The 24,106-nt window shown below is 44.3% G+C and overlaps 1 protein-coding gene across 1 annotated transcript in view; it reads left to right on the plus strand.

Moving 5' to 3' along the window:
- Map4k3 (mitogen-activated protein kinase kinase kinase kinase 3) overlaps positions 1-24,106 on the plus strand; it is a 169,128-nt gene that overhangs the window by 135,686 nt on the left and 9,336 nt on the right. Inside the window, 11 exon segments of the mRNA XM_032908817.1 lie at positions 3,507-3,549; positions 4,799-4,958; positions 5,933-6,045; positions 6,415-6,456; positions 7,922-8,006; positions 10,060-10,139; positions 13,740-13,800; positions 13,877-13,994; positions 16,725-16,783; positions 18,316-18,419; positions 22,505-22,676. Coding sequence (XP_032764708.1) covers positions 3,507-3,549; positions 4,799-4,958; positions 5,933-6,045; positions 6,415-6,456; positions 7,922-8,006; positions 10,060-10,139; positions 13,740-13,800; positions 13,877-13,994; positions 16,725-16,783; positions 18,316-18,419; positions 22,505-22,676 — 1,037 coding nt within the window.

Below are 24,106 nucleotides of genomic sequence, written 5' to 3' on the forward strand. Positions count from 1 at the left end.
CTTTTGCTTTAGGATAGAATGTTCTATAGATATCTGTTAAATCCATTTGGCTCATGACTTCTCTTAGTCTGTCTACGTCTCTGTTTAATTTCTGTTTCCATGATCTGTCCATTGATGAGAGTGGGGTGTTGAAATCTCCTACTATTATTGTGTGAGGTGCAATGTGTGTTTTGAACTTTAGTAAGGTTTCTTTTTCATTATGTAGGTGCCCTTGTATTTGTGGCATAAATATTTAGGATTGAGAGTTCATCTTGGTGGTTTTTTGCTTTGATGAATATGAAGTGTCCTTCCCTATCTTTTTTTGATGAATTTTAGTTGAAAATTGATTTTATTTGATATTAGAATGGCTACTCCAGCTTGCTTCTTCCGACCATTTGCTTGGAAAGTTGTTTTCCAGCCTTTCACTCTGAGGTAGTGTCTGTCTTTGTCTCTGAGGTGTGTTTCCTGTAGGCAGCAGATTGCAGGGTCCTCGTTGCGTATCCAGTTTGTTAATCTATGTCTTTTTATTGGGGAGTTGAAGCCATTGATGTTGAGAGATATTAAGGAATAGTGATTATTGCTTCCTGTTATATTCATATTTGGATGTGAGGTTATGTTTGTGTGCTTTTCTTCTCTTTGTTTTGTTGCCAAGACGATTAGTTTCTTGCCTCTTCTAGGGTATAACTTGCCTCCTTTTGTTGGGCTTTACCATTTATTATCCTTTGTAGTGCTGGATTTGTAGAAAGATATTGTGTAAATTTGGTTTTGTCATGGAATATCTTGGTTTCTCCATCTATGTTAATTGAAAGTTTTGCAGGATACAGTAACCTGGGCTGGCATTTGTGTTCTCTTAGGGTCTGTATGACATCTGTCCAGGATCTTCTGGCTTTCATAGTTTCTGGCAAAAAGTCTGGTGTGATTCTGATAGGTCTGTCTTTATATGTTACTTGACCTTTTTCCCTTACTGCTTTTAATATTCTTTCTTTATTTTGTGCCTTTGGTGTTTTGACTATTATGTGATGAGAGGTGTTTCTTTTCTGGTCCAATCTATTGGAGTTCTGTAGGCTTCTTGTATGCCTATGGGTATCTCTTTTTTAGGTTAGGGAAGTTTTCTTCTATGATTTTGTTGAAGATATTTACTGGTCCTTTGAGCTGGGAGTCTTCACTCTCTTCTATACTTATTATCCTTAGGTTTGATCTTCTCATTGAGTCCTGGATTTCCTGTATGTTTTGGACCAGTAGCTTTTTCCGCTCTACATTATCTTTGACAGTTGAGTCAATGATTTCTATGGAATCTTCTGCTCCTGAGATTCTCTGTTCCATCTCTTGTATTCTGTTGGTGAAGCTCGATCTACAGCTCCTTGTCTCTTCTTTTGGTTTCTATATCCAGGGTTGTTTCCATGTGTTCTTTCTTGATTGCTTCTATTTCCATTTTTAATTCCTTCAACTGTTTGATTGTGTTTTCCTGGAATTCTTTCAGGGATTTTTACGATTCTCTCTGTAGGCTTCTACTTGTTCTCTAAGGGAGTTCTTCACGTCTTTCTTGAAGTCCTCCAGCATCATGGTCAAATATGATTTTGAAACTAGATCTTGCTTTTCTGGTGTGTTTGGATATTCCGTGTTTGCTTTGGTGGGAGAATTGGGCTCCGATGATGCCATGTAGTCTTGGTTTCTGTTGCTTGGGTTCCTGCTCTTGCCTCTCGCCATCAGATTGTCTCTAGTGTTACTTTGTTCTGCTATAGTTGTCATTTAGACTGTTTATAGTTACTTCTTCCCTCGCTGTGATCTAACAGCTGCCAGAAGAAGCAACATGGGGAAAGGGTCTGCCGCGGCGCCGTTAGGGAAAGGGTCCGCCGCGGTACATAGTTAGGGGGAGGGTCCGCCGCAGTACATAGTTAGGGAAAGGGTCCGCCGAGGTACATAGTTAGGGAAAGGGTCTGCTGAGGTGCGCAGTAAAGAAAGAGGTCTGCTGGGTTGGGGATTTAGCTCAGTGGTAGAGCACTTGACTAGCAAGCCCAAGGTCCTGGGTTCGGTCCTCAGCTCCAGAAAAAAAAAAAAAGAAAAAGAAAAAAAGAAAGAGGTCTGCCGCAGCCCATAGTTGTTGCAGTTTTTACAACACATAGTTTCAGAGAATATGGTTGGTAGTGGTAGGGGGCCGAATGTTGGTTCAAGCAGCTTCGTCCGTGGCAGCAGGGGCTTGCAGCTCTGAACTCTCGGGTAGTGCTAACCAGGAAGCAGAGATGGAACTGGAAAGAAGATCCAGTTAGCCTGCTTTTAGCAACCTCCATCACCCAGGCACCATGTCCCAGAGCCTGCAACCTCCCCAGACCTGAACACCAGCTAAGGATTAAGAGCTCGGCAAAGGCCACTGGGGAAAGGTCCACATAGAACCTTGTCAGTCAGCATTGACTGCCGTCACTAGAAAGCCTAATTAAATCTCATCTGATGTGTTTCAAAGAAAATAAATGCTTTGGATATTACAATTTTTAAAGAGAGAACACGTTTACAGAGGTTCATTGAAAAGGATAAGGGTCTTTATGTGAATTGGTTTGGGTTGGTAAAGAAAGATAAGGCAGCTTAACAGTAGACAACTGCACCAGTCTGGAGCACCAGACTGACGGGCACACAGACTTCCTGTGACCCTGGGTCGCTTTGTCTCTGTGGGCTTGGGAAAAATGTTGTGCTTGATCATCTTTTAAAGCCTTGTTTCTGAAATGGATTCTGAATTATAGTGAATCTTGGCTTTATTGAGATTGCCTGTCACTTCATAGACTATATATACGTGTGTGTGTGTGTGTGTGTGTGTGTGTGTGTGTGTGTGTGTAGTTTTATTATAGTGCCATGTCTATTGGTAGCAAAATTGAAAGGTTAGTATCAATTATCACCCTGACAGATCCAGAGTGGAGTGTCCGACAGCCTCTGGGTATGCCTGTGGTCTGTTATCTTATTGGATAAGTAGTGTGAGAAGGCCCTGTCACTGTGGGTGGGAGGACCCTGGACTGTAGTGGAGACAGAAGTGAGCTGAACTGAGCACTGCTGAGCTCTGGTTGAGGAGAGGTTTCAAGTTCACCATGCTACCTGACTTCCCTGCTGTGACAGGAGGCGCCTTGAACTGGAGCAGGAATGAGCCCTTTGTATCTTATGTTGGTTTTGTCAGAACTCTGTCCTTGCAGTGGAAGAGACCAAGAAAGACAGTGTGCAGTGTTTATATTCTAACCATCCCAGCACAATGGCTCCCTATCCCCCTATTTACCTTCTGAGGGAAATAAAAGAGTTGTGGCCATCTTCCCGTTTGGATCCGTTACAGCATTGGAAACCAAGAAGACGCACATCTACCCACTTCTAAATGGTTCATTCAAGAGAATTTGGACATTTTACAAAAATAATTTGGAAAAAAAAAACCTCATGAACCCAGAAAGCAGTATTTGTCTCTGAAGGTTTTTCTTCTATGTCTTTGAAAAATAATTGTGTTTAATTATTCATTTGTCAAATGCGGAGTTCTGACTTTATTTTTTCTGTGTTTTTAGTTCAACCTTGAAAGCAAAAGTCCCACCTCCTCTGCCACCAAAGGTAGGCCCGCCCACTGCCCGCGAGCTCTGAGAGCTCTACCACCAGCGCTGCCTTGGCTACCATAGCTGGCTTTTATTTCCCATCCACAAGGAAAAATGAAGAGTTGACATTATTACCTAAAAACATAATTTCGTTTTTGCCTTTTTGAAAATGCTGACTTAGTACTAATTTAAGTAGCACATCTTAAATATTTATTCTGTGAAATAATCTCGAGGTTGGTGTTTTTCCACCTAGCTAGAAATCTTACATTTTCATAAGATTTTTTTCCTTGAAAATCTATAAATTTACTATTGATTGCTGAGAGTGGACAAAGATTAAACTACCATCACAGCCATTTAATTTTCAGAAAAGAATTGTAAATGAAAAATACAAAAATAAGAGAGCAGCTTTGGAAAACAACGTAATGACAAACCCCCTCCTTTCCTCGGCTGCACTGGGGGATGAGCCTGGGCCTTCCGCATGTGAGGCAAGCGTTCTGCTAACAAGGTCGTAATCCCAACATGTAATCCCAACATGCCGGATGCGTGGAGACAGCATCTGCAGACTCTGAGGAGAAACGAGGGGTGTGGTAGCAGTATGGTTGGTATTCGTAACAAGTTTCAGTTATGAGTCGTGTTGTGGCTTGAGTCAGAGCCGTGCAGCCTTGGCTTCTGTTTTGTATGTACTGTATTACTGAGAAGGATCTCAGCTCTCACAGATGACAGGGACTGCACTTGCTTGTGACGATTGTTGGCACCTTAAGGGCACACTTGGAAGAATGTATACATTCTGCAGACCTTTAGCTATGGGAGGTGTTTCTCCTGCCTCACAGAAGTTTCCCAGGATCCTGTCTTACTGTGCTAGTGTGCACCGATGTGAGCATTCTAGGCGCTTCCTTCCACTCTCCCTAACCTGAAGGACCACGCTTTAACAAAAACATGCCCGTTACGTAAGGGACAGTGTAGATTGACCTGACACTCAGTGATTAGCTTCAGACTTAAAAGAGAAGGTGGATGTACTCAGAAGACAAGGACGCTTTTGCTTGGGAAGGGCTCCAAGACACTAATAGAAGGGAATAGCAACCAATTCATACCCCTTCCACGGTTGCAAAACTCAACATGTTAGTGTACACGTTTAGGATATCCTGAATGTTAAACACCCTTGGCTCTCCTTTGGTGAACACAGTTTGAACATCGCTGATACACACTAATATTTACTTCAGATAAGTCACCTTATATAATCACTGATTGCCTTTTCTGTGTTATTTTAGCCTAAATCCATCTTCATACCACAGGATACACATTCTTCTGAGGACAGTAATCAAGGAACAATCAAGAGATGTCCCTCATCAGGGAGCCCAGCAAAGCCATCCCACGTTCCTCCTAGACCACCACCCCCCAGGTTACCCCCGCAGAAGCCTGCTGTTTTAGGTGAGGGTGGAGGACAGATCCATCTCTCACAAGGTCTGTTCTACAAGAAGCGAAGGGTACTGTTCAAGAGATGCCTGAAACCCTTTGTGGGAGAAGATCTCAAGAGCATGGCTGTTAAACATGCTTTCTACTTCCTGCTTTCTCTGACAGTGCCCCTTGTGCCTCAGCCTGGGACAGTTACCCCTGGGTGTGTGTGTGTGTGTGTGTGTGTGTGTGTGTGTGTGTGTGTGTGTGTGTGTGTGTGTGTGTGTGTGTGTGTTTCACCTGCATGCCTGATGCCAGTAGAGGCCAGAAGAGGGCGTCAGATGTGGTCCTGGAGTTAGGCAGTTGTACTGAGATGTGGGCCTGGGTCCTTGGAAAGAGCAGCGAGTGCATGGAATGACTGAGCCCTCCCCACAGTCTACCCCGTTAGGCTCCCTCTTTTGGAGACTGCTGTGCGCTCGATCCCCCCACTGCCTACGGTGTCTAAGGAGGTCAAGCTTTGAACAAACAACATGTAGTGCAGGCTACTTTCATTTTAGCAACTATAAAGCTGGGGTTTTTACTCCTTAATTTTAGTTCATCACTTTTAGAAAAATGATTGGTATTTATAGATATTGTCTATAAATTAATACTAGAAGGTACCATTTAATAACTTTCCTCTGATGTCCAGAGAAACTTTAAAGAGCTGTTACCATTTCTTGATAACTGTTTGTAATATGAGTTGTCCATTCTTTAAACGTAATTATGAATTTACTATTTTTCTCTTTTTAATGAAATAAATGTTAAATCAGATAAGAGCTGAATTTAAATTTACCCAATATGCCCAAAATAGGTTTAACTAGAAGAACATACACATACTTCACGGATGAATGTTCTTAATGAGAGATCTCAAATTCAGAATGAACCTCTTTCCTGTTTAACAATTTTTAATTATTGAACTTTTTCATTAAAACTTGTCCTCTCACAATATCTTACAACATGTTTTACTGAAGGCAATGGGGTGAGCTCCTTCCAGCTCAATGGTGAACGGGACGGGTCGGTGCATCAGCAGCAGAGTGAGCAGAGAGGCACGAACCTCTCCAGAAAAGAGAAGAAGGACGTGCCAGTAAGTATCGGTGTCCACACACTCACATTCCGTTCTTCTCACTCTTGGACGGGCTGACACCAGAGCCGTGTGTACTCCATAACTACTGTACGGATATTTTAGTCTGGACTGATTGTAGTGATAGTGTTTGTTTACATCGTAACGGTGTCTTCGCTATAGGAACTATACAGTCCCCTAGAGAAAGGATGGCACTAAACTGTTTTGGGAGAGCAGTAAGTAGCTCTGGGAAGAACATGGAAAAATTAAAAATAGCTCTTTTATTTTGTGGCAATATTCTGCTTGTGTATTTTATTCAAAGAAATGTTTGAAATATAGTATTTTCTTGCCAAGTATCAGCAAAAAAATTATAACACTGTATTCCTTTTCTAGAAGCCAATTAGTAATGGCCTTCCCCCGACACCTAAAGTGCATGTAAGTACTCAGTATCGAATAACTGATTTTTCAAACTAAACATAGTGAGAATTGTTTCAGTATATATCTTGGATTGTGTCTGCCTGCTCCCCCACCCATCCCCTACCACCGACATGCTAGCAGGCACTGTCACAGTCACACTGAACCTTTCCTCATATTAAAAAAAAAACTTTACGTGTCTGTCTGTCTGTCTGTCTGTCTGTCTGTGTGTCCACATGTCTCTGTGTGCATGTGTGTTTATGTGTGCGCATGTGTGCACATACATGCATGTGTGTTCTCTGTGTATGTGTGTGCATGTGTTTCTCTGTATGTTTGCGCATGTGAGCCCATGCATGTGTGTTTGTGTGTGCACATACATGTGTATATGGACATGTCTGTGTGGGTGCATGCACACGTATGTTTTTATGTGTACACATGCATGTATATTCTCCGAGTATGTGTATGCATGTGCATTGCTGTGTATATATTTGTGCATGTGTGTCTCTGTGTGTGTGTGTCTGTCTGTTTACTTTCACATATATGTGAAAGTATATATGTGCTTCTGTCACAGCACATTTGTGGTAGTCACAGGACCACTTTTTGGAATGAGTCTTCACCCACCATGTGGGACCTAAGGATAAACTCAGGTTGGCTTGGAGGCAAGGGCCTTTGCTTGCCGCGCCCTCTTCCTGTCCGCAGATTGCTCTGCTTAGAGTGTGTGTTTTACGTTTGAAATATGTGTAGCTTTTAAATCACCCCTGCATGCTTTCAGTTTACAATGCAAAATTCAATGATTTGTTGTTGTCATCGTTGTTGAGGTTTTCTTTGGTGGCGGGGGTGGGGTTTGTGTGGTTGTTTGGTTTGGTTTTTAGTTTGTTATCACTGGCTTTGTTTGGGGGGATTGTTTTGTTGGTGGTGGTGGTTTGTTTTTGAGACAGGGTCTCTCTCTGAAGTGCTAGAACTCCCTCTGTAGACCAGGCTGGCCTCAACTAACAAAATAACGAAGGTCTGCTGCCTGCCTCTACTCCCGACTGCTAGAATTATAGGCAAGCCTGACCTCAAAGATGGCATTTTTATCATAAAACCAAACAAGAACATTTCCTTTGTGAGGATTATTATTTTCTTCTTACCTAAGAGCATTATGTTGTTTTGATAAAGGGTTCGTACTCTTACTGGCAAGATATTTATGACACAGAATTGATTATTGAGACTGACTTATTTATTGTAAAATGACACAGGAAATAAATATCAGATTTTTTTTTTCTCCAGCAAAATTGTTGTTTTACCAGGAAACTTTGCATGTGACCGTACAGTGAGTGTCCCGAGAAAAGCTAGATGGATGACTGGCTTGACACATTTATCTCTATAAATTTGAAGTGATCCTAACTTTAGTGTACCCTCTGCTCTCCCATATAGTTACGCCTTATATGTTATGTCAGGGACCGTTGTCTGTCACTATTATGTTGATGAGTCCTTATTTTTTCAGATGGGAGCATGTTTTTCAAAGGTTTTTAATGGATGTCCCTTGAAAATCCACTGTGCCACATCTTGGATAAATCCAGACACGAGAGGTATCACCACAGTTCCTCCTGCTTCTTTTCTTTTCTTTAATGTTCATTGGTGTTTTGCTTATTATTCTGTGTGAGGGTTTTGGACGCCCTGGACAGATGTGAGCTACTGTAAGTGTTCTAGGCCCTCTGGAAGGGCAGCGACAGTATTTTATTGAAGGAAATGGAGCTCTTAATTGCTGAGCCATCTCTCCAGCCCCAGTTCATTTTACTTATTTTCTGGGAGTCTTTCTCTAAGAGTCTTGCCGTTTTCTGTAAATTTAAGGTAAATATATTTATCTGTACTCTCCTTGTAGCTTGAGGCTGCAGTTAGCTCATAGGAATTGCCTGACGTCACAGGATCAGGCCTCCTATCTGCACACCCGCCTCACAGCAGCTCTCTTTAGCTGTGTGAACACCCATGAGTCATGGATGTGCACAAGAAGATAATATGTATGTATTCTTACATGGATATGCATAAGAAGACTCATGTAGATGTTCCTAAAAGTCTAAACTCTGTACTTTGTTTTGACACTGGGATTCACTGTCCACAAGTGGCTGATGGTGGAGCGCTTTGGTTTAAACCCGCTGCTGTCTGACTGCAGGTCTTACACCAGCACCAACCCTAGCCACCCTAAACCAGCCCAAACCAGTCCTGCACAGGTTAGCAGTTCTCGTGTTCTAAGTTGTGCCTAGCATACTTCAGCTCAGCTAAAGGTCAGGGTGAATTCCTTTTTATGTCTTAAGAGCCATCAGATAGGCTGCTGGCTACATTTCTCCTATCATCTAGAAGATGTAACTTCACAGATACCCAGGTCTTAATTTTTTATTTATTTGTATGTGCATTGGTGGTTTTGCTTGTATGTATGTCTGTGTGAGGATGTTGGATCCCTTGGAACTGGAGTTACAGACAGCTGTGAGCTGCCATGTGGGTGCTGGGACTTGAACAATGATCAGGTCCTAGTTTGGGTTGGTTTTAGACCAAGTCTTTAGCACAGGCTGGCTCAAATCTCCTATCTACACAGTTATGATCATGAACTTCTGGTCCACTTTGTGCTGTGGACCTCCCAAGTGCTGTGATTACACGCCTATGCCACCATGTCTAATTTGTGTGGTGCTGGATCAAACCCAGGGCCTCTCCCGTGAGCTCTATCCTCAGCACCTATTTCATTTAGTTTGTTTTCTCTGCCTTTCAAGTCCCAGATCCTGTGCTTTTGTGTTAGTGCTTACCGTAATGGCCAAAAAGATAGTAGACTCAGTCACCATTCTATTGCCGTGAACTCTTCTAAAAGAAAGCACTTCCAGAAAAAGAAAAAGAAAGGGTTGGGGATTTAGCTCAGTGGTAGAGCACTTGCCTAGCAAGTGCAAGGCCCTGGGTTCGGTCCTCAGCTCCGGAAAGCACTGATTGGAGGCTTGCTTACAGTTTCAGAGGCTTAGAGGTTTCCATGGTGAGGAGCTTGTCAGCACAGGCAGTGGAGCAGTAGCTGAGAACTGCATCCTGATCCCAGGCCAGGGGAGAGCCACCCAGGCCAGGGGAGAGCCACCTAGGCCAGGGGAGAGCCACCTAGCATGGGCTTCTGAAACCTCAAGTTCACCTCCCCAGGGACACACAAGGCCACACCTCCTAATCCTTCTAATCTTTTCAAACCGTCCTTCTCCATGGTGACTACGCATTCAAATATATGAGCCTATGGAGGCCATTCTAATTCAAATCACCACATAGGTAAAAATAATTTCTAATTTGAGTTAGTTCTTAGTTTTCGTGTGGTGTTACTTGTGCATGATCTTCTCTTTAGGGGACTTTAGAAAAAGCCGCTGCAGACTCTGGCAGTCAGCCACGCCCTCTGTGAGTGAGTCTAGCAGCCGGGTCCTCTAGCCTCCCAGGCAATGCCTCCTCACTGTTCTGAGAATAACATTTGTGTGTGACTTAGTTACGAGAATCTAATTCCACTGTGTAGTAAACCTTTAAAAATCACAATCTTTCAGGGGTAACACAGATTTATTGAATCTTAGTTGGTGTAAACCTTTAAAGTATCTTGTCTACTGAAGTCAATTAATGAAGCCTCTGTTATTTCAGACCAGTACTTGATATTTGGCGCTGAAGAGGGCATTTATACCCTTAATCTCAATGAACTTCATGAAACATCAATGGAACAGGTATTTCTCTCTTGTTATTTAAGTAGACATTAGAAATAAGTTTCAGCTATGATTGACACTTCTTTTATTTGTAAAACATTCACAGAGCATCCATATGCTACATATTGAACAAGGCCACAGTCTCCGTTCCTACCCTTGGGAAGCTTACACTATTAGTGAAAGACAGACTTACAGCACTACTTGGGTAGCTCTCTAAAGGGTAGGCCACAGAGGCAAATGTTGCACCTCTCAAAGTGAAAGCTCCTCTACAGAAGTGTCACAGCTCTGCTTTGGCAAGGGGAGCAGTGATTGGACAGTTTGGAATTGTGTAATTTCTGGGGAGCAGTGATTGGACAGTTTGGAATTGTGTGGCATCTGAGGAGCAGTGATTGGACAGTTTGGAATTGTGTGATTTCTGGGGAGCAGTGATTGGACAGTTTGGAATTGTGTGGCATCTGGGGAGCAGTGATTGGACAGTTTGGAATTGTGTGGCATCTGAGGAGCAGTGATTGGACAGTTTGGAATTGTGTGATTTCTGGGGAGCAGTGATTGGACAGTTTGGAATTTTGTGATTTCTGGGGAGCAGTGATTGGACAGTTTGGAATTGTGTGGTTTCTGGGGAGCAGTGATTGGACAGTTTGGAATTGTGTGGCATCTGGGGAGCAGTGATTGGACAGTTTGGAATCTAGAATAATAACAATAGATTGCCAAACCCCAGAGCTTTCTATACCCAGCTAAAGGTCAGAACTGTGTTTTAGAAATCTCTGTTTGTGGAATAGTGGGAGATGATGAGACTGTAGTTAAAGGGTGAAGATATGTTAAGTTCAGATGGAGAGCTGGAGAGATGGCTCAGTGGTTAGGAGCACTTGCTACACAGTTGTAAACACTGGCGTCCAGATCTGCACATGCCCACATTAACAAGCCAGACATCAGGCAAATACCTGTGACTCCAGCCCCAAGGGATCTCTTCTGGCTTCTGTGCACACAGGTGAATGCCCACACATATACATGTACATACACCCATATTGACATAGATACATGATGCTCAAAAACCTAACATGTTAATTAATAAAATATTTTTTTAAGGTGCGGCTTGGGTTAAGATCACTTGCTGATGTCGCTGAGGGCCTGGGATTGGTTCAAGCACACTAACGGTGGCTCACAATCATCTGTAACTCCAGTTCCATGGAAAACAGAGCCTTCTTCTGGCCTCGCCAGGCACCAGGCTTGCAAGTGACATGCAAACCTCCATGCAGGCAGATTCTCATGCACGTATAATTTCTAAATAATTTAAACAAAAGGATTGTTGCCATGCCACTTTCCATCCATGTTCAGTCCACAGATTGAACCCACATAGAGGTGAAAGGAGAGGACTCACTTCACAAAGGTGTCCTCGGGCATCCATGGGATGTGTACCATATACATGCACCTCCCACACCCACACGCACACGCACACACACATACGTCAACTGTAATACAGCAAATGTATTGAAAAAGAAACAGATACAGAGATGGAAGCACTTTGACCAGGAGCACTAAACACTGTGCAGAACTGGTGATAGTGATGTTGATATTAATATCGAAGGCCTGTGTAAGTTAATGTGAAGTCAGGCGCCTTCACTGGCAGAGCTCTTGCACAGCACGTTCAGGGCCTTGGGTTCAAACCTCAGTGTTGCCAAAAAAGGATGCTGGGCCACACACAGTGCTTACACACGCTGTCCTCTCCTCAGTGTCTCTGAGGGGCACAAGCTACTTACACTTTTCTTAAGAGGGAACGTGACCAAACTCCCAAGGCTTTGCACATCCTAGGCAGGGGTTGACCACGGAGTTATACCCTCAACTCCCCTCAACTTTTTAATTTTTCAAAACTTTTATGAGCATGGGTGTCTTTCCTGTGTGTGTATCTGTGCACTGTGGGTGCCTAGTACCCACAGAGGCTAGGAAAGGGTGTCGGAGCCCCTGAACTGGAGTTACACACAGTTCTGAGCTGCCATGTAGGATAAGAATCAAGCCCAGGTCCTCCTCAAGAGAAGCCAGTGCTCCTAACCAGAGTCACTCCACACACCCACACTCCATCTTCCAGAGAAGAGTCCAATACTAAAATTCCATATCTTATTAAAAACAAAGTAAGAAGAAAACAACAAAAAAATACAAAAGTAAGTTAACTGAAGTCACATAGTACTCAAGAAAGTGCAGATCTAGGCAAAACATTGAATGTGTCCTTCATAACTGGTGCGTTCTTCTATAACTGAATATGTTACCCAGAACCTAACTTACTAAAGGAAGCATGGATGATCTAAAAAACTTTTAGTATTTTTTAAAGTGGTTAATAAGCAACTCTAAAATAAAATCCAACACTTGCCTAAAACTAACCTTAAGTGCAAGCCAGCCCTGTGCTGAACACATGAAAGGCTTCTGTGCTGGCACAAAACACAGTCCATGTACCACACCAACAAACTACTGTTTGTGCTCGCATTAGATTACCCAGGTCGGCACTGGTGAAGTAGCCAGCCTCCTGCTGCTGCCACCCCACTTTGGTTACAGCTTTTTAATGGAAAGCAGAAAGAAGCAGATATGTGTTGAAATCTGAATCTAAGACACGGTTCAGGGCCCATGACTGTTAGTGGTTCATGAGTGCGCGTACCAGATAAGGGGACTGCGAGTTTTCTGCTTTATTTTATTTGAGTTTATTGATGAGGACTTTTACTTTGTTTCTCCCTTCTATTACTGCATTTCGTTATGACTTGCTGTGTTAATAAAGTAGTCTCCTTAGAGTCTCACCTGTTTCATCACCTCTCCATTCTTCCTATTCCCTACCCTCATCCCAGTCCATTTTGGAAAGACCCATAGGAATTAGCAGAACAAGCCCTCAAACAAGCTAGTGTGCCCTGGCGGCTCTCAGAGCTGCCAACTGTGCAATGTTTGGCCTACATTCAGTACTGCTCTGCTGGGTGTGAGTGAGGCCTGGAAACTGGCATTTCTAACACAGGCCTGGGTGCTGCTGCTGCTGCTGCTGGCAGCCCTGGGGCCACCATGCCGAGCACTGGTGCTTATTGTGACTGTCTCCATCCGAGCTGCTATTTTCTGTCCTTAAAGTACATTGATTTGCTTCCCTTTGCCCCAGTACTTAAACATCAGGCTTCCTGAGCTGTTCCACACTGCATGGACAGATGGGTTCCTATGTTTCCTCTCAACTCCCACGTGCCTTCACATGCCTCAGCATTTGCAGTTTGCAAGTCTTCATCATGGCCCCCTCTCAGCCTTTCTCCTGTGCGGACCTAGTTGTCAGTGTCCCTTGTTCTTCTATACCACATTCCTTTTTGTCCTACATCATATATGCGCATGTACTTGATAAGTACATTTCAGGAGTGCATAGGAAAGACTTAATCATTTAACCCCAGGGCCAAAATAAAGGAGTGGATGTTATTGAAAATGTTTTGATTATCTTTGGAGTTATGTGGTTCCTCCTTACATGGTGACGAGTTATTGTGCTTATAATCAAACTCAGACCGTGTTGGAATGGGCTTCTTCTGATGTAGTTGTGAACTGGCCTCTTGACATGCAGCTTACTGAGTTCCTGTGTGCTTCTTTGTGTAACTGTACCTTTCTGTGTTTCTGTAGCTGTTCCCCCGCAGGTGTACGTGGTTGTACGTAATGAACAACTGCTTACTGTCCGTATCCGGTAAGTCTGGCTTCCATGCGCCCTAGCGAACCTTGTTGCCTGTGACTGCTCTCATGTGGTGCTCATCTCTTCACAGGCAAAGCCTCTCAGCTTTATTCCCACAACTTACCAGGGCTTTTCGATTATGCAAGACAGATGCAGAAGTTACCTGTGGCCATCCCAGCACACAAACTCCCTGATCGAATACTGCCCAGGTAACTCGTGTGTCTGTCCTTAGAGGTCACATGCTTACACAGGAGCTCTTATTCAGGAGAAGGGGAGGGTGGACTGAGGGAAAGTCTTCATGGTGCAGTGTATTCTATCTAACAAGACTTATTCGTCATACTTTTGTTCTGAAATTGTCATAATCTGTGCTTTCTCATACATAAACATTTTCTTCCTCAATTTTTGTTTCTATCTTTTCTGCAAAACTAAAACTAATTTTTCATGTAATTATACATTACATATACTGCCTTTGCTCTTAAAATGCTTTGTCAATTTACATAAAGTGAACTTTTTCAAAGCACAGTTTCTAAGCCATTTGAATTAATTTTTTTTTTCATTGGGAGATAATTAGAGGTGAGGAGTTTGGTTTTTTACTCTCGGCATTTTTAATCATGCTGAGCTCTCTTATTTATTGTCCTATTGGTCTGCATCTGCTGACCAAACAGCCTATTAAGTCAAACTCTACTATACCCAGTCGTCCCTCTTAAGACTGGCTGTAAAGTCAATGCTGAGAGCCCTGAGCTTTCAGATCCGTGAGGATCTGCTGACCTGCTAGGTCTACAGCACAGTAGGATTGAGCCCTTTGTACACAGATGTCTTTGGAAGGTTTTTTTTTCATTTGTGTATGCACAAACTCGTGCGTGTGTGTGTGTGTGTGTGTGTGTGTGTGTGTGTGTGTGTGTATGCGTGTGTGTGTGTGTGTGTGTGTGTGTGTGTGTGTGTGTGTGTGTGTGTGTGTGTGTGTGTAACCACAGAAGCATTGGATCCCCAGAACTGGAGTTGCAGAAGGTTGTGAGCTGCCCAACACCGCTGCTGGAACTGAGCTTAGGTCCTCTACAAGAGCAGGAAGTGCTGTTGACAGCTGAGCTTTCTCCAATCCTAATAAAGTTTTTTTTAAATAGCTTTCTGATGAAAGTCATTTAAAAACTTAAGCTTTTCTGTCTTAAGGTCGATATATCAAATTTAATTGGTGTTTTCATAATTGCTCAGGATAGTGATTGGGGACTCCAGGTTCTATGGTAGTAGCTGTATTTGTAATTAAGGTTGTTGTCCCTAGTTGTCATTGCTACCACTGTGTGCTTCTGTTTGTCTGCCTACCTATTCATCCTTTCCATTCTGACTTTGTACTTAATAATCCAAACTGTGTGTGGACATAAAAACTACTACCAAGTGTGTGTCTAGAGACTCCTGGAACTCCCCCACAGACCAGACAGAACGCACATAGACGTAAAGAGGCTTTGTGCTGGGGGCCTGACAGCCGGCTTAGTGGTTAAGAGCACTGGCTGCTGCTCCAGAGGATCCAGGGTCTCCTGAGGGCACCTCACGGGGGATCACAACCATGTGTGTGAATCAGTACCAGATCACTGGAGACGTGGGGATGCAAGGCACACATGCAGGCAGAAGTCACACGGCCTAACATTTTACAGGCGTGTGCTCTGCCGTAGTCATGTCGCCCACAGGCCATGTTTTAGAGGCTTTTTGCTTGTTTCCTTTTCCCAGTTTTTACTGACTGTACATGAAGAGTCTCCATGAATAGATGAGACACAGGTGAATAAGATATTGCTTCTTCCTTTAAGAGGTTTCCATGGTGGAAGATTTTACCCCTTTGTGTGTATTTTACCCCTAAATTACCATTTTGGGCATTTTGTTACACATGTTAGAAATGCACCACAGTGCTCCAAGGTATCTTGCCAGAAGCACACATTCCAAATCCGTGGCGGCCCAGACCAGCCGCCCCACACTCCATTACACTTAAATCTGCACATGAAAGAACACGCAACACAATAACCTTAGATCCAACTGATAAGATGTAATTGCCCACCTAACCATACAAAGCCCGGTACCATCCATCCCCTAAGAACATTAATAACAACCTGTAAATATACAGAGCGGAATCTTAACATCACCTGCCATGGCTTCTCACCCTCTCTGTCTCTCCCTCCTGTCTTCTTCCTTTCCGTTCCAGTCTCCTCCTCTTCCTTCAAACTTCTCTCCCGCCCATCCTTCCTTCTCGTCCAATGACAGGCCTCCGTCTGTCTTGTACCTGCCTCACCCATGACATCATCCACATATTTTATTTATGTGTGTTCTGTGTGTGCCTGTGTGGGTATTTGCACCTGACTGCAGGCAGCTGCAGAGGCCAGAAGAGCAGCACACATTCTTAATTGCTGGGCAGCAACAACAAGACCGCTCCTCACAGCGGAAGCCATGACATGTGTTGAAAGACCCTCTCCCGCTCCCAGCCTCTCTTCCTTTGTGTCACTGGTCCTCTCTGGTAAAGCAGGGTTACTGATGCAGCTCACTGAATGCTGTCTGTAACCCGACAGACTAGATGTACGATGACGACTGCCACTGCTTACGTGTATGTTTTATGTATTTCACTGGATCTGCATTTAAAAAAGAAATCCCAAGGTCATGTTCTTCTGAATTCAAAATACTTCACAGTTCTGTTGTGTTTTTAACTAAAACTGTATTCCATTTGGAATTGATGGGGACCTAAAAAAGCAATCCAGTATATTTTAACTTTTTATATTTGTGTGTGTGTCCTTCGGGCTTGGTAGTATATGGGCCATTTTGCCGCCCCCATATTCTTTCTTTAATATGGACTTAACAGCACTAACTTCTCGCTCATGCTTTCCCCACTGGTGTGTAAGAGCGTTCATCTTTGCAGTGGACACTTTGCTTGCCTGTGTCTTATATTCTTCTCCATTCACATTTAGGAAATTTGCTGTATCAGCAAAGATTCCTGAAACCAAGTGGTGTCAGAAGTGCTGCGTGGGTAAGTAGACTCCAGTGCCGTGTGGCTCTCCTGTGTGGCGGAGTGTAAGGGAGCCTGTGAGGCTTGCAGTCTGTAGGGGATAGGTGATGACGATGATAAATGGAACAGTGGGGTAACTCTCATCGCAGGAAATAAGCGCATCACATTCTCTGTGAGCAGCTCCTTATGGTCACGCCTCTGCCTTGAGTGCTCCCAGGGCTGCTCTTGCTCTCTCGGCCTGCACTCTCGGCCTGCAGTTGAGAACCGAGTATTCACGATATTAATGCTATAATGACAGAGGCCTCTGTGCACAGGCCTCTCGACTGTATTCTCCCGTCTTTATAACTGTTTACACCTAACTACAACAAAGCGCAAAGTGGTGTTCCTTGACTCACTGCTGTTGTCAGAGGGAAGTGAGCAAGCACACGGTCAGGACACTGCCGGTGTGGAAGGACGCTAAGCACAGGCAGCTGAGCCTCTGAAGAGTTAACTGAGGAGCTGGAGAGCACTGCGTGTGCAGAGCCACATACACGTGCAGCACTACAAGTTAAACACTCGTCGCTGGGTACAGGCTGGATGCAGGCAGCAGAGAGATGGCCGGTCCATCTGAGCGTACAGATCGGGTTCTAATGCTGAGGCTACTGTGGCCAAGAAGGGATTCGCTGTACCGCCAAGAGCAAACAGCTCCACACGAGCGGTGCAGAGCCAGGAAGGGGGAGACTCAGAGGCTGAGGCTGGGTAGAGAGCTCAACAGAAAGCAGAGCTGCTGGCCCCGACAGACAGGTGACAGGGCTGCTGTGGCCTTGCTGCCCTGAGTGGCAGCTAACCTGAGAACTGGTCCTGTGTGAGGAAAGAGACCTCGGGGCTTTCCTGACCCTGCTTCACCGCCTGGGCTTTTCCGTTGGCTTTGCCTGAGTCATATTGTCCCTCACTGCCTCTGCCTTTTAACTTAGAATCTAGGTGAAGTTAAGGATCTTATTATTGTCCTCTACATGGCTTTCAAAAACCTCCTTATTTCTATGTATTTACATTATATCTTAAATGTAAGAAAAGCTCAAATTGAGGCAATTCGATCTTATTATTTTCAAGTGTGTGTTATTGATTAGTGCCTATAATGTTTTCTAGTGATCCTAAAAGGGATATAGTTGAAAGGAGGTAAATACTTATTCTTAGAAGCCAGGCATTATAGCCTCTGTACATTATGGTCAAAAGCGCCTTGCGAACCACTTGAGTGTGTACTGTGTCATTCGACGTCTTCTCACCAGAGTCACTTTCCTCAGGATGGCACAGCCTCAGCTACCTTCACTGCCACTGTACACGTGACACCTGACGGGGCCAGCAGTTGTATGTGTGCATTGAAACAAAAGCCTTTAAGTGCTAGGCACCTCTCACTATTCCCTAAAACAATCTTTCTCGTTCCCTCTAATATACAAGTATTAAGAAATGGTAGCCTGCTTTCGTTTTTTTGTAATCTCTATTTTTGGAACATAAAACTATTATTGTAAGGATTTTATGTACTGAGAAAACTGATGTTTACTCTTTTGCCTTTTCAGTGAGAAATCCTTACACGGGCCATAAGTACCTGTGCGGGGCACTTCAGACTAGCATTGTTCTATTAGAATGGGTTGAGCCAATGCAGAAGTTTATGTTAATTAAGGTAAGCATTCATGACTTCTACAGTGCACACCCTGTGTTAGCCTTGCTTGTCTTTTAGAGAAGACTTTAGTTCAGCTACTTCTCAGGTGTGTGGTAGGCTGTGAAAGCTGCATGGTGGCCCCATAGAGGTTCTGAAGGAAACCAGGGAGGTAGCGTAGGGTAGGCTAGTAAAAGACAGGAGCGAGGTCCCAGGCCTTCCAATGGCCTTAGGAGAACTGGTTAAGTCTGTCTAGGATCTTTGACTAATACTCATCTTCAGAATATTTTCAAGGAGGATCTAGGTATGATTTTGTGTTCCTGTAATCCTAGCATTTGAAATGAAGGCAAAAGGATCAAGAGTTCAAGGCCCATCTAGAATATGTGAGACTCCTACTCAAAAATATTCCAAAGCCTAGGGAAAGGAGCCTTGTTAATATCCTGTAGAGTGCAGCCTACTTATGGCAAAATTAGCTTTTTCTCAGACTCTCCTTTATCTTGCCTAGTGTGGAAACGTATGTCTTTCCCTGGGTGGAGCAGGAGTATCGTCTATACTGTTGAGTTTTCCACAGTCTCCTGCCTGCCTTCCTTATTCTACTTGAACTCTACCCTTACTCTTGACCTCTATAAAGGGAATAATACTTCTGTGGTGTCAGCCACACACATGAAGAGAGGATGGTTACGTTTTAGCATGAATAAACTCCACATGTCAGTTTCTGTTCTCTTAGACCATTTCTTCTTATCTTTGAGCTAGAAAGATCGGGGTATGCGGGGTCTGGGGATGTGGTTCAGCGAGTAAGAGTGCTTGCTGTTCAGGCATGAGGCCCTGAGTTTGGGACACCCTGCCCCCCAGTAAAAGCAGGACATGACCATGTGTACTTGTGTCCCCAGCCTTGGGAGAGGGTCAGAGGATCTCTGGGGCTGATCCTAGCAGAGGAACACACACACACACACACACACACACACACACACACACACACACACACACACACACACACACACACACACATGCAAGAGGGAGTGTGTGCTCCTAGATGCAGCAATGGCACTGGCAGTCCCTCTGAGGCTTCTCTTTCCTAAGTGGATGACACTGGAGAGTTTGACCTGACTGACTGGTGAGGCCTGTGGCCAGCTCTAGGACAGGAGTCAGTACACAGCCCGCTCTTCTCCAGGAGTGTCTTACACCCTTAGCTGACATTTCTTGAATGTCCCTTTCTGTATGTGCTTCATGACTTCTGTGCACTGTTATTTGTGAATTTGAATTTATTTAGTTTTCTTGGTGCTTCTGTACTATGACTGTGACCGTTAGGTGCATTCAAATATTTTCTTTTGCTTTCTGTATTCTTCTGTCCTCTTGGTAGCATGTTAGAGTGTTTGCATTGTTAGGCCACATTTTTATCATAAACAAGATTAAATTAAAGATCTCCCCAGCAACACTATGTTGTTACTCTAAAGACGACTCGGTGCTGTTTGCTACAGTAAGTCAGATGTGAGGGCCACTCGCAGTCACCAAGAACATGTGGGTGCCTGCCTGAGTCAGGAGCCCCTGCTGCTACCGACTTGTGACTTAGCCTAATCACTACAGGAAGCCAGATGCCCAGAGTCAAAACCTGTAGGCTTCTTACATGCTCAGAAAAAAATAAAGACCCACACATATCATTCTGCCTACTTCATTAATCTTAACCACATCTGAAAGATCCTTTAAGTTCTTTCAATTGCCTGATCATAAATATGGAAGGCTGGGCTGAAGATGGCTCAGCCATTAAGAGCTCCATGGGCCCCAACACCTCTGCCTCCTCGGGCACCTGTGGTCACATTCATACATTCATACATGGTAGGTTAGGGTCTGAAGAGATGGATCAGTGGTCAAGAGCACTGGTTATTCTTTCAGAGGACCCATGTTCAATTCCCAGCACCTATCGCCATCTAAAATACTCAGGGTTCTCCTAGAATTACAGAACTTATGGAATGTCTCTCTATATTGGGGGAATGTATTGTGATGACTTACAATTGTAGCCCAACTAACCCAACAGTGGGCAGCTGTGGATGAAGCCCAAGGATCCAGTAGTTGCTAGTCCCACGAGGCAGTAGTTTCAGCTGGGCTTCTACAGAAATAAGTTCCAACAGATGAATCTTTCTTCTTCCAGTGTCCTTATGTAGACCTCCAGTGGAAGGTGTGGCCCAGATTAAAGATGTGTACCCACCATGACTGGATCTAGGACCTCCTTTGTCCCAGGCTGACCTTGAACTCAGAGATCTCCTTGCCTTAGTCTCCTGGGATTAAAGGTGTGTACTACCTTGCCTGGGCCTCAGCTTTTCGTGGCTACTATACCTCAACATCTCCGTGCCAAGATCCAGGTCAGAAACCTGTGTCTTCCAGTCTCAAGACCTGGATCACGGTGTGCCCTCCAATTCTGGATTGTAGTTCTCTCCAGATGTAGTCAGGTGACAGCCAGGAAGAGCCACCGCACCATCTGTAACTTCAGCTCCAGATCTGACCCTCTAGAGCCCACTCTTCTGGGCTCTCCTGGCACCAGGCATGCATTTAGTACACACATGAATGTGCAGGCAAAATGCCCATGTACATAAAATTACATTTTAAAAATTGTTAAAGAAATGCCTGCCTACATCATTCCAACACTTGGGAGGCTGAGCGGGTGAGTCACCAGTTCAGGGCTAGCCTCGGCTACATGGAGAGTCTAAAGGAAGTCTGAGCACCTTAGCAGGATCATGGGGAAGAGAAAGAGGTTTTACTTAAAATCTGCCCTAAGCAAATGGTGAGTTCCTAGAGAGGCGCAGTAGGGAGATGTGTGTCTGGGACAGAAGCAGTCCAGTATCCCTGGGGAGAGCTCACAGGTGGCTGGTGTGCAGGTGTATGCAGAGCTGTGCCTTCGAGCCACCAAGGTCTTTGTGGCTTCAAACTAGTCATTTGGCTTGCAAACCCCTTTCACCTGTTTTCCTTGGCATGGATGAGTTGCCAGGTTAAAAAGCAAATCCTATTTAATTGCTAAGTACTAATTAATTAAGTACTAGCTGTAACCATTTGGAAAATAGTTAAAATGCAACCTACTTATAAAAGCAACAAAATACAAACTTGAAAGAATGCGCTTAAAAGAAAGAGCTAAAGTTTGTGTAAGTCCAGTTCTTTACCTTCTACTGCAGTGTGAGAGCTGATCCCAGGGTCACAGTAGGAAGTCGGGTCAGAAAGCATGATTCAGTGTGCGGTCGTCTCCTCGTGTGCAGCGTCGTATTCAGTGGCTGGGTGGGGCCTTTGTTCCCTTTGCTTGCTCTTGATTTTCTGTTCCGTGTGTTCTGATTTTTATCCCAGTGACTGCTGACAGCCAGTTGGATGTTTCTGAGTTCTCACTTTGACGTAGTCTCCCGTGAATGCCCACCCTCATTCTGTAGATTACCTCAGGTGTGGCTGAGTCGTGAGGAGCACGTAGGTTCAACACTGGAGACAGCAAGTGAGCCACAGTGGCTGTCCTGATGTCTGTCCCCACCACCCCTGACTGGGCTCTCAGGCCACTCTACCTCAGCCATTCTGGTGGACATGGGGAAACTTTGTTTCATTCCTGGTTATTAATGAAGTTCGTGGTTTCTATTTCCAGATCTCTGGAATGTTTTTGTTTTCTTTATAGCAATATGAAAAATAATTTAGTTATATGAAAAGGTGGCATTATATCAAAGTTACCGTGTTGATGAGATCCCTTGAGCTAGGAGGCAGATTTCTTGTTCAGTGCGTGCTGACTGATGTTGCTTGTCTTTCCTCCGTGTTTGCTCATTTGGTAAGGAAAGCCAACGAGTATAACTGAAGATCTGAGATGGGAGGCTGCTACAGGAGCCGGGTGACTCGGGGCCATCACTCAGCTCCTGAACTTGTCTAGCTCTCAAGAGACAAGACTAGCAAGAGTTCTTCCAAGTACTAATATCCAAAAATTGTGTAATGTTAATGTAACATTAATAAAGATACTTTACTTCAGGTTTATGTGCACGCTCTATGTTCCTGGAGCAGAAGGCTCTTCTGCGTCTGGGGAGGTTCCGGCCTCCCTGCTGTCCCGCTGGGCGATGTGGCCTTGGTCCCTCTGCTCAGCGTGTTTGTCTCTCCAGCACATAGAGTTCCCAATGCCGTGTCCGCTCCGGTTGTTCGAGATGCTGGTGGTGCCAGAGCAGGAGTACCCTCTGGTCTGTGTTGGCGTCAGTAGAGGGCGAGACTTCAACCAAGTGGTGCGATTTGAGACCGTCAATCCAAATTCTACCTCGTCATGGTTCACAGAGTCAGGTTTGTGATCATTCTGTCATTGTCAACACAGTGCCAATGGCTGTCATAAAGGCAGTGAGTGTTCTAAATGTCCCAGCAAGAAAAGCCAGTCTTACATGACTATACTGGTAAACTGGGAGAAGGAATAACATGCTATAAAATGTAGTTAGTGTGCCCAACACATTTAAAACATGTCTATAGAGTGTGCATACACTCTTTAAATGTGGAAATAAATTGGTGTGTATTTGTTATGGGTCTTGGTTATTTATATATTATTGTGATCAAAATACATACAGGGACAACTAAAGAAATATTTATTTTGGCTCATGGTTTCAAAACCTTTCAGCCATCATGGCAGAGAAGGGCTCCTGGAGTAGAGCAGTTCCTGGCACTGGGAGCACGTGGTGAGCCCCCACTGAGGTTGTGAAGCAGGAGCCAAGCTGTTACCTTCAGAGCCCTGGCCCTGTTGGTGACCTTCCATCAGGGAGTCCCCTGCTTCCTAAGGATCCCACAGCCTCTCAGGATAGTCCCACCAGCCAGGAGGAGCAGAAAGGGGACATGAGGGGCCAGCGAGAATGCTCAGTGCCCAGCCTGACAACCAGAGTCATCCCAGAGATCCATGGCAGACACTGGCTCCTGCAGTGGTCCTCTGGCCCCCACACCACACTGTAACTCTCATGCACACAGATAAGTAAATAAATTTTAAAATGTCAGGTAACAAGTTTAAGACATGAGCCTATTGAAGAGTTCAGGTCCAGACCATAGCCATACATGTTTATTAAATACCTTTCCTAGGAAAACATGCCTTATAATAAAATAAGGAGCTACCAGCGTGGTTCTCGTGTTTGAGGACTGTGTTACTCAAGGTCACACACTCTAGGTAGCTGTTTCTCTCGAAGGCCACAACATGCGTCAGTAAGCTTTGGTTCTGTGGGCTGCTGGTGTGGCTGGGGACTAGAGTCATACTGCAGAGTGCACACAGAGCTGCGGGTGGGGCTGCAGAGACGACACAGCCCTGAGGAACACACGCTACTCTTGCAGTTTGTTTCCTAGCACCCACGTTAGGCAACTCACAACTATTTGTAACTCCAGTTCCAAGAGCCCAGTGCTTTCTTCTGGCCTCCAAGGGGACCTGCATTCATTTATACAAAGCCCCACACATAGATGCATAATTAAAAATAAAATATTAAAAAGCACAGAGAGAGAGAGAGAACTGAAAATGTAGAAAGAGAGAGAGAGAGAGAGAGAGAGAGAGAGAGAGAGAGAGAATATGAATCAGGAGTTCAGTCCCAAGCACTCTCTCTTCCTCTCTCAAAATTCAGAAATCACACTCATTTCTAGTAATTTTACCTGGAAAAAGCTATATTAATATGACCATCCGAATCATAGTTCTCAAAACCCAAGTAATAGTTTAATACATGAGCAAATATTCTTAACATTTTGATAGTGTT

Source organism: Rattus rattus, chromosome 7 (genome assembly GCF_011064425.1).
Source record: "Rattus rattus isolate New Zealand chromosome 7, Rrattus_CSIRO_v1, whole genome shotgun sequence".
NCBI lineage: Eukaryota > Metazoa > Chordata > Mammalia > Rodentia > Muridae > Rattus > Rattus rattus.